Source organism: Gallinula chloropus (genome assembly GCF_964237585.1).
Source record: "Gallinula chloropus genome assembly, chromosome: 5".
NCBI lineage: Eukaryota > Metazoa > Chordata > Aves > Gruiformes > Rallidae > Gallinula > Gallinula chloropus.
The window spans coordinates 55,768,704-55,780,162 of NC_140090.1; the positions used below are offsets into that span (position 1 = coordinate 55,768,704).

The following is an 11,459-nucleotide window of genomic DNA, read 5'->3' on the forward strand; positions in this document are numbered from 1 at the left end:
TATGCTTCCCTAGATAAAAATGCTTTCCTCGGGGGACATTTAACATTTCGACATCACAACAGCCCATTAGAAAATCCCTTCCCTGTTTCCTTCAAAAAGTAGAAATCAATGAAACTGTTTACCAAGAGCAAGAAACCAAAATAAATTAATGAAATGTATAACTTCCACTACTGAAAAATATGCCTTTGCTTCATACTCAATTCCTATTTCTGCACACTCATACAATAATGTATATCTACATACTAATGAGTTGTATATGTATATGAGTTGTATATGTATATAATGTATATCTACATACTAATGAGTTATTGTTTATAGGCTGTGCAAAGCTGAATCATAACATGTTTTCTTAATGATAGGTTCCAGTGGGGCATAGACTAGGATCTAGTTAAGAAATAGTCTCCTTTACTCGTGAGCTACTTCTCCAGATGCTATATATAATACTAGCAATATGCACTCAATACAGATTATCTTATATTGATATGCATATTAAAACCATTAATTGCAAAAAGCATGGGCATTTTTCTAAATACTATATTGTGTCACAAGTGTTACATATCTCTCAGAACTGTTAAACTCAAGCTTCAGCATGGAAACTCTTCATTACAGGGATATGACCTTCACATCTGTCCCTACTATCTTTCACCCAAAGTTTACTAATTAAAAACCCCTTCCTCCTCTAGTGCTTCCCCAACACCCCTTTTTGCTCATTCATTGCTACGTTCATTTGTTTTGTAGGCTCGTCCAAAAGGAGAAGGCCTGACTCCATACCAGGGCAAGAAACGCTGTTTTGGTGAATATAAGTGCCCCAAATGCAAGAGAAAATGGATGAGTGGAAACTCCTGGGCTAACATGGGACAAGAATGTATCAAGTGCCACATTAATGTTTATCCTCACAAACAGGTAGGAGAAAAACAGACTTGCTGGCATACAGGCTTGGAACTAGGAATGATCTTGACTTTGTAACATGTGGGTAAGGCTTAAACAGGACTTGATGGGGACTACAACATGCCACAAAAAATTGTACCCAGATGAGCTGCTGTTGTCAGTCCAGTCCTGGAAGTCTGGACTGGTATCATAACAGTTGCAAAATCAAGTGTCCTATCTTTCAGTAAAAATGCCTCCAGAACAAAATCATTACCTGTCTTCATTATAGAAACAGACTGGGCACCCGTGGAGTAAAACAGATTCAGCAGTAGCAGTGGGCCTCCGAGTTCTTCTGACTCTACATATTTACACCAGTTTAACGATTCATTACACTGTTGTCAGTGGAGTTATTTCTCACATGTACTCCTTTTATCACCTGCTGAAATAAGATGGGGATTGGTCAAGGGGCAACGTCTGATTTATAAGATTTAGTGATAAAAGTTGACAAGACTAAGATGACCCCTGCCCACAGAATTCCTTGGTTAATGACAGTGAAGCAAGACACCCTCATTAAAGGGATCTTTCTCAGTTTCTGTAATGCAAAGTGCCCAAGGTAAGAACTTCAAGAGAAAGCATTTTATTGAGCTGAACATTTCAAGCCTGAACAGCAGCTCTGCTAGAAAAGCTCTATCTACAATCCTGTCAGTCACAGCTCACATTGTACACACAGCCTTCCTTCCTACTCCCTGCAGACTGCAACTGCATCTATCCCTTCAGGTAATTTCCCTGCATTTGTAGCTTGTGATGGGAAAACTGTTAGCTCCTGCTTGTTGTACACCACCAGAACTGTTCACAAGCCATCAGTCAATTCAGCCATCTTTAGTGGGAGACAGACAGACCTACTGCATGAGTGCAGACCCATTGTTTCCCTGACAGGTCAGGCTACAGACTGGCTCAAAGCATGAGTTTTCATGCAGAAAGCCACTTTTGATAAACCCATGAAAAAATTTGACCATCATGGAAAAATCTGAAGGGAATTTGCAATATTGCAGAAAATTGTGGGTGGAAAAGCTGAGAATTATTTTCAAATACTTTGAAAGGTGTGATTTGCCATGGGTATAATTCATCCTAGACAAATCTTAGTAATAGAGAGCTCTGCGTGGGCAGGTTACCCACTGCCCACTGGAGAGACTGCTTAAACCACAGACAGATTATTTGCATGTAGTTGCAATAGCTGCAAAGGAAACTCCATCAGGAGCCTTAGGTGTCTCATTAGCTACCTAAAGTGCTTGCAAAATTCCTATAAAAAGTGACACAGCCTCATAAGGAACACTTCATACCATTTCATGAGATTTTGGAGGGGTGGCTGTCAGGAGAGTCCTAAAGGAGAATACTGTGGCCTTATTATGATGTAAAGACAGAAGAATATTGAAATTCACTGCAACAAGCAGGAAGAGGAGATATAAAAGTTTAAGTTTTATCCCACCCAGGAGTATAAAATCAACTGTATTTCCTCCTCCTGTATACATGCATATTCATCTAATTCTAAGGGAAAGATTGGTCCCAGTCTCTACAGCAACTTTTCATTCCAATATGCAGCCAAAATATTTATTTAGATTTTTTAATACCTTGAAGAAGTATGAATTGCAGTGAAAACATAGGGTTTGAAGCCTGCCAAGCTGATGGCAGAAACCTTAGTATAAACTTGATATACTTACTACAAGTTGATCTTCCCTTCTTTCTGTCATAGGAGTTTTTCTGCTTTGCAATGAACTTGTACAATTCCCTGGCTGAGCCAGTGAATACCTTTATTTTTGTCGGCCACTTGAAATGATGCATTCAATTCCCCTTCCTCTAGACTAATGCCATTCTGACTCCTGTAAACAAAGTATCATCTTTAGAAACTGTAATCCAAGTGGAATATATAAGGGTGGGAAGCTAAGCAATTTTCTTTCACATTTCATGAGACAGTCTCAAAGGTCTCTGGTTCCTTGCCTGTTTAGACAGCTTTTGTAGACAACTGCACCAAAAGCCAGGCTGGGCAATGAAGTAATTTATCACATGCATGGAAGTAGTCTTGAGAGTGAGAGAAGTTACAAGACCACTGATATATAACAGAAGTTTATAAATATTTACCTTATTCTTCTAAATTCTTTCCATTGCTTATGTTACCAAAGAGTCACCAAAAACTGCTAATGCACACTATGAGGGGTATTATAGATTTGGGAATACATATACTTTCTAGTAAAAAAGATCTACAAGTAGTCCCTTGGGCAGAGTTGCCCCTTGTTGCAGGGCTAGAGGAGTCTAATCTGCACAAAAGTGCTAAAGTTGAAGACATAACGTGGAATGATTGCAATTCTCAGTGCTCCTATAAGCTGTGCTTCATTGGCATTATCCAGGGAATTATCACAGCTTGTACAGCACAGGCTTCCATAGCTGACACCCATCACTGTTTCCACATTGTTCTCTAAGAATACCTTAACTGAGGACACGGAAGAGCTTTGCTCTTATCTATCCCCGTGTTCATACCCCACCACTAAGTATTACAGCAGTGTGAGATCTCCAAGATGAGCACAACTGGGCTTCCAGGTATAATAACTAACTTGCAGCCAGTCTCCAGTATCCTCTCCTAACAACTTTCAAGTTCAAAAGATTTTACATGCTGTTGTCTCAGCCACTCCTCCATCAGCTTCTGTTTCTCAGTGTTACTATCACCATTCTTTCTATTCTTTTTTGTTCTTCCAGAAGCTCTCTTCAGAAGTGCTACTTCTGATTAAACATACCAGCAATAGCCAGACAGTAAAGAAAACAGCATCAGTTCACGCACAGAGTCAGCAGCAAAGGAGAGTTAGCTTAGCCTTCAACCCCCCCAAAATAACACTGTTACACTACCTTAACATTTTGTGTGTATACTTGCTATTTATTCTTTAGATTTGAGTCACTTTGTTGGCACCTACATTACGAGAGTCATCATTGATGTTCCAGTTCTTGTGCACTTCTGGAAGTTTTTAGCAGCCACTTGCTTTCCCTCACAGTGGATGTACTCAGCTAATTACATGCTCTTATTGCCTCCACTATGTGGGAACAGAGAATTTTCACTCACATCTGAATCTTTAGCTAGAGGCAGTTTTTCCAGCTTAAATCTAAGAAAAGAGGCTGCCTTATCTTGACACCCCCTTTGGTCAAATTACAAGGGACTCAAACTACAAAAATTATTTAACTGCAAACAACTCAGACTGTGTCAAAAAACAGTCAGGTGCTGCATTTCCCAAACCAGGACATAGTGTAGAAGTCTACACTTTTGAGATGTAGTGTAGAATACAGATACAGAGTTGAAAACTCACACCAGATCCCATCAAACACCCTATTCTACATGTGAACCTGGGCAGTAGAGGACACTTACATGGAGGTGTGGATGTAGGACAAGACACAGCAACTGTCTCTGAGGATCCTTTTCCATCCTTTCATATTGCCAAGTTAATATCTCTGCATTCCCCCTAGTTCCTTATCAAATACATCAACTTCTATCAAGTCTATTCAATAGCTGCAATATAACACCACCAAGATCTGCTGAATATCAGAGATCTGCATCATCCTGAATATCAGAGATTAGGATGCCTTTGTCCAATTCTGGAGAAAAAAATCAAATCCTTATATTCAGGATTGCTTGACATTAATTGCAGTGAATTAGGAGCTTATTCATAAACCCCAGGCTCACACTTATCTCCATCTCTCACCTTCCCTGGTTCTTTTCCACAACCTATGGACTTTTCAGTCCTGCAGGGCTTGTCCGCGTTGTCTCACGGGAGGTGGTTTGTGCCTGAGTATTCCCGTGTAACTGACTCAGGCAACAGTGTCAGAGCACTGAAGATGGTAATCTCCACTCCAGAGAGCCATTCAAGCACATATGCAGGGGTCTGTGAATGGCTTGTGCAGCTATGCTCAGATCTTGATTTCCTATGCATACCTTTCATTAGAGGGTCCCTGGAGAGGAGAGCAGCCACACTTCCCTGCCACCTGCTCTTTGTTCCTGGAGACTCGTTTCGCTCCAGGAAGTGATCCCGTGCCAATTCCCAATGTCTCAATTCAGCCCTGCGCTCTTACTCCACATACCCCATCTGTGAGAATGAGCTTTTAATCTCTCAGAGGCAGGAAAAGTCTTCTCAGCAAGTTTACAGCTGTGTATATACTTCAGAGTGCTCTATAAATACAGCTCTAAATCTCTGCATTTAAAAGAGATGGTAGAGCATGCATTACAAGAAGTAACACAAGAGCCTGATAGCAGGGCTGCTGCCATTCATCCTGCAACATGTGCACGGAGTGGGGAATCAGGTGGCTCTTACACCCAAGCTGCAGAACACCTTCTTGTCCCAAGGAAGCTTTGTATGCCCTTTTGGGTTTGTGACTAAATTGTGCCACTGTTCTTCCTTTTACATTTCCACCACACCCCTCAAGCAGTAAACAGCCCTGTGGGAGTGCTTTCAGGAATTCACAGGACATGGGGCAAAATAGGAAGTCAGCTGAGCTCAAGCCTTATGGAGGAATAGGAGACCAAAGAACTACCCTGGACAAGCTGCTCTACAGATACTCCAAAAGCCATTTCCTGGGTAGTTATTTTAGCTACCATAAACATAAACAGAAGTCTCATATGAGACTTAAATCCAGCTCTTATTCTTCCAAGAAATGTGAATTTTTAGAGTTGTTTACGCTCCTAACTCTGCTTCAACAATGGAGCTAGTCCTTATAGCCGTTCTCCATCACTCCTGGTGCTGTAACAGCCCAGATACCAAGCTTTGAATTCTCATTTTCTTCCCCTGCCCACTACAGAGGCAACATCTGTGCCTGTGGTTGCTTCCTGGCTGGCCTCTTATCGAGGCTTCTTCTCTGACTTTGTGGCTAACTCCAGTGCTGTTTGTGATGACAGCTGTTGCACTGGTGCAGAAACAGCCATCTGGTGACCGACTTGTCCTCTTGGACACTATTTGCTTCCAGCTGTCAGGAATTTGCTGTTGGACTGGAAATAATTTGGTATGTAAATACATTCTTCACAATATCCAAGCTATTACTTTCATGGGCAACACTGTGGTCCCATCACAATTTCCACACTCGGGTGCATCCACAGCCCCCTCTAGTCTCTCTATAGGAAGGGAGGAGTACAATCATGTAAGCCCAAATTTTTCAAAACTTTCAGGCCTACAACCTTATTATTTTGACTCTTAGGTTTAATAAACCCTGCCCAGTATGCCCATACTTGTGTGCTCCAGTAGTGGGAATATAGATAAGTCCAGACTGCTCCTTCTCTGAATTCTAAAAAGGTACTTTTGCCATTTAGCTCATGTGGTTATCATTTATTCCTAGCTGGCCTGTCCCAGAGGCATGCTGCTGACAGAGGCTGTTTGCATCATACCTTTGTTCTGCAGCCTTCTTATCACAGCCTTTCGGATCCACAGCACCATCAGAGAGCCTTGCTAATGTCTCTGCTTCCCCCAGGCAGACAGAAAAGCAGAGGGCCTGCTGCTCAAGAATATACACTGCATTTCATCCTTTTTCCCCAGTACATAATTTATTATTGGACTAAAAATTTATAAATTCGTCATTGGATGTGTGTCTTGAGGGAAGCATAGCTAGCTATGGCTCCTTATGACTGTAAACCTAATAATCATCCTACCAGCTGTAGTTGTAAAATCCATTTCTATTCACATATCTAATCTGTCATTTAATCATCTAATATGGTCCATTAAGACTTTCTGGACTCAAAACCTGAAATTATTTGTGTTTTCTTACATTTGAATTGTGATGTGATCCTTTATCCATCAGTGGTGCAATCATCTTGTTCCATTCGAAGGAAAAAAATTAATCTTCAAACAGAAGCAGCCACATTATTCCATTCTGGTTCTTAATGGAAGCAATTTTCCTCAAGGATGTCCTAGTGATGTTTTCTCCGACACCTAATACTTCATAAGGATGAGCTTTTGGGTTTAACTGACACCTGAGGAACGCAGAGTTCATTCACTGCATGTAGACTGGGACAGCAGGAGTTCACAACCAAGAGTTCACTATTTGCAGGACAGGAATGGGTAAATAAATTTAAATTTATTTCCTCTTCATTCCCCTGAGGTAAAAGTTTTAGTCACTACCACCAAGTGCTTTCCTGGTAGAGCTACACAAGATGATTTCCACCAGGAAACTACCAGGAGAAAATTAAAGAAAGGTGCACAAAAATTAAGAATATAAGAGTACCCATCCCTGTAGTTCAGACTGAAATGATGGAGTGCTGAGTCCTGGATGCTCACTTTTAAAAAACAATGAAAATTTAAGTATTGAATTTAAACTCCTCATTTAATGGAAATAAGCATACCTTTCCCAGAGAAACATAGCAGGATTTTTCTGTTGGTTTACAAGCTCCATTTCACCTCTTCCTAAGGAAAGGAATTGTTTTTTTCAGCCAAATAGCCTGTCCCATTCTCAACACCCTCTCTAAACACCTGGATGCATTTTCATCCTACCAGCTTCTCAGCAGCAGCACAGAATTCTTGCTGCCTCCTCAGCAACTTGGATCTTCCACATAATTCAGGCAAGGCCCAAAAGTCTACACAGCATGAGCAACCCAGCCCAGCTCTGCCCCACCCCTCTCATGCCAGCATCTCCTCCTTTCCCTCTGTTTCCACCACGTCAAAGCTAGTGAGACTTGTCCAAGGCATGCCAAGGAAGTCCAACCTTGATGGACACACAGCTCTCTGCCTATCTAACACTCCTACCGTTTTAGCATGGTGTAAGGTTAAAGTAATAACCTGACACCCTTGAAGTCCTCCACAATTAGCAACAGACAGCAGCAGGACAAGAACAGTTGCTTCTCAGGGCATTAGAAGGCATTTTTTTTTTTGCCTTATAAGAAATCCACAAAGAGAAAACAGCTAACAGAGATAAGCTGGGACTAGATTTTATGCAGAAGTTGGATTGAAGTGTTTTTGGGACACAAACCATACAAGCACATTACCATTTTTGAAGCTTCAGCCTGCCACCACCTCACCAGAACCATAGCTCATGCTCTGCTCAGCTCCACCTCTTCCAGCTGGCCCTTGGCAACCTGCTTTCCTGCATTTGTAACCCCTCTCTCCCCAGCCTCTGTGTCGTAACACGCTGGTAACAATAACATTTCTGAAATCAAAATCCTTTGCAGGCCAAAAAGCTGAGCTCAATCAACGCAGGGGGAAAGCAAACCACGGAGAGCTATTGTTTCTGAAAACCGTCCAAAAACTCTTGGCGCTTCAAGGCATTCCCAATGTCCTTTGCACTATTTCCAGGAAAAATTATTCCCAAGGCCTTGTGTATTAAAAAAAAAATCTGGCTTATATCAATAAACATGATAACTGCTGTATTTTTTCTCTTTAATCAGAGCACTGCTAGCATGTAGAAGCAATCACAGCAGAGTCAAATTGCCTGTTTTAAGTGTAGCATTTCAAAACTCTCAAATTCTCCATTGAGGAGCATAAATTAACTCCTGGGACTCCTGAACATATGCATCATCTTTGGCCACATTTATCAGATTCATACTGGTAGGGGTTGGAAGGGACCTCAAAAGATCATCTAAGTCCAACCCCCCTTACGGAGTGGGATCACCTAGACTAAATCACACAGGAACACATCCAGGTGGGTTTTGAACGTCTGCAGAGAAGGAGACTCCACGACTTCTTTGTGCAGTCTGTTCCAGTGCTCCATCACCCTCACAGTAAAAAGAGTTTCTCCTTATGTTCACATGGAACCTCCTACACTCCAGCTCACACCTGTTGCCCCTTGACCTATCATTGGACATCACTGAGAAGAGCCTGGCTCCATCCTCCTGACACACACCCTTTACATATTTGTACACATTAATGAGGTCATCCCTCAGTCTTCTCCAAGCTAAAGAGGCCCAGCTCCCTTAGTCTTTCCTCACAAGGAAGATGTTCCACTCCCTTAATCATCTCAGTGGCCCTGTGCTGGACTCTTTCAAGGAGTTCCCTGCCCTTCTTGACAGGGATCTGACCTCCAACAAGTCATTCAAAGCTCCGTGGGGCTGCAGGGAGGTGTAAAAGATTTAGATGAGATGTGAGGTCCATCACTTTCCTTATCTCCTACCTGATACAGGAAATCTAATTTGCAATTATACTGTAAATGAACTTCAAGACATATAATATGTGGCCCAGGACGCAAACTTCAGGAAATACAACAGGGTAGAACATTGAGTCAGTAATAAACAATTGGCAATCACCACTGAACTACTCCCAAATATTGTTTTTATTAGCTGTGCAGTATAGTAAGCATTGCACTTACAATACAACCAAGCAAGAATTTGCAAACATCCCTTGTTCAGGATAACATAATATATTTGGTCTAATTTTAGCTATTCAGAAAGCTGAGAAACCTGTTTCCTGAACCATGGACTGTTCTTGCAGTGTTACATAGCCAAAAAAAATTATCTTTTGAATGCCCCTTCTTCCTATCCACAGGGTCTCAGGTGGGTGGCTTTAGAATGAACAATTTATAAATTGCAAAATTATGATAATTTTTCTTTTCACATCTTGCTCAAACCCTAAGACTTTCTTTTAACTGTAAAATTTTAAAGCACACCTGGTCATCTAATTTGTTCCCCCCAAACAAATAGTGCACTTTACCATGTCCTACCTCACATCTCTATCACCTCCCCCCCAGATAACTTCCCAAACACTTAAACTTACTGCAATATTTAACACGGGTATTTTCGTTTCAGAATGACTGAAACCCTTCACACGCTATAGAAAATTAAAAAAACAAAGATCTACTAAGACAAAAGCAGTTTCATCCCCTCATGCAGCCAAAGATACCTACAACCCTGTGATTTCACAAATATTATTAGAAAAACCTATTCAATTTATTACTCGGGTTCGGGGCAAAGGGCTGTGTTATGAGTTTGGAGGTTTTTTTTGTTTGGGTTGTTTATTATTAATAGCTTCACAGCTGCTCTCAAAAGTTTCAGCCTTAGAAACATGGGGTTGAGCGATGGGAAACCTTCATTTACCTCAGTAACATCTGTGGGTGGTTAAGAGAGTTTTCTTGTAGCAGCTAGTCCTAATGTGGGTAACCCATGCTTGGCATTGCAGGGTAATGGGATTCCCATGCCTGATGTGCTAATGCCTTTGGGACGTCTCAGTTACCAGAGACAAGAAAATAAACTCCTCTTTGTTCTGCTTCATATAACTGTAGTCCCCAATTCAGGCTTTTAGCAATTTGTGTACAACAAAGTTGTAAAGAAGAACTAGATTAAGGTGTGAGACTGCTCTGAAACAATGAGATACTGGACAGCTTCAAAAAATATTTCATCCCTCCACGAAAGAAACACAGCACCTTTATAGTTACTAGGATGAAGCTCAGATCAGCAGGAAAGGCAGCTTCACATCCATCGTAAAGAGTAACAGTGACTAAACTTTGGATCTAACCAGATTTCCTTCCCTTCACTGCAGAGACCCCTGGAAAAGCCGGACGGCCTGGATGTTTCAGATCAGAGCAAAGAACATCCCCAGCATCTGTGTGAAAAGTGCAAAGTTTTGGGCTACTACTGCCGCCGTGTGCAATAAACCTGCGAAGTGGCCTCTTCCCATCCCCGTCATCCTTAAAGATCCTCTGGCAGCACACGAACAACAGCAACACAACAATTCAAGATAAAAGCTAAAATAATTGCCAATATTGCCTATCTAATAATATGCCTTATCATTAATAGAATGTAACATTTTTTTTCCTGTGCATGCACACACATGCCACAGGTATTTACAGGACTGATTTTTATACATACATATATGTGTAAATTCATATATATATGTACACACACATATATAAAGTGTTACTGATAGTGTTCACAACAGAACCATGGCTGCAGGTTCTGATGATTGTTTACACAGACCCTATATCCTGGCCAGGTGAAATGAAGTACTATTCAACAGGCAAGTTATGATAGTCACAAGGAATATATGTTACATGTATGGCTTTTGCAGAGGTTAAATAACTGTGGGGCCACTAATTGCAAGCACTCACCCACAACATGAACGTTATTCCTATTATATGACAAGACAAAGGAAGATGAAACAAGCCACAGCATAAAAGAAGGAAAATTATCGTTTTCCTAGTTTTAGAAAGTCTGAGAGTTTTGTGCTGCTGCTTTCTTGGACTTTTCCTATTTGTTACCATGGCTTGGGCAGGGCTTAGGCAAAATCATTTTCACAGGTTGCAGCAAAAAAGTGAATAATTGTTTGAGGGTGTGGGTTGGGTAGAAAGGGAATGCCGTAATGGGACCTGGAGCATCAGGAAGGATTCCAAGAGGTTATTGAAGGAGACAAAATTGGCTCGCTTGTGCTACTAACAGGTCCTTCTCTTGTCATATAATCCCGCTGAAACGGTCCCTGTATGTGTATGGGCTGCTCATTAGGCCACAAGCACACTAAATTTACTGTGAATGAAGGGGGATAAGAATACTTAAAACTGTCCCCGCAACCCTTAATTGAAAGATTAGCCAAACTCACTATTTATAGTAGTTTTTAAAGCCACTTTCTGGAAATATTTTCATGTCCTATTTTCTA

General features: G+C 41.2%; 1 protein-coding gene across 1 annotated transcript in view; it reads left to right on the forward strand.

Moving 5' to 3' along the window:
- ZCCHC24 (zinc finger CCHC-type containing 24) overlaps positions 1-10,586 on the forward strand; it is a 104,753-nt gene extending 94,167 nt beyond the window's left edge. The window contains exons 3-4 of the mRNA XM_084264971.1: positions 739-903; positions 10,350-10,586. Of these exons, the coding sequence (XP_084121097.1) occupies positions 739-903; positions 10,350-10,463 (279 nt within the window). The 3' untranslated portion in view covers positions 10,464-10,586. The remainder of the gene's footprint in view (positions 1-738; positions 904-10,349) is intronic.
- The last annotated feature ends 873 nt before the right edge of the window (positions 10,587-11,459 follow it).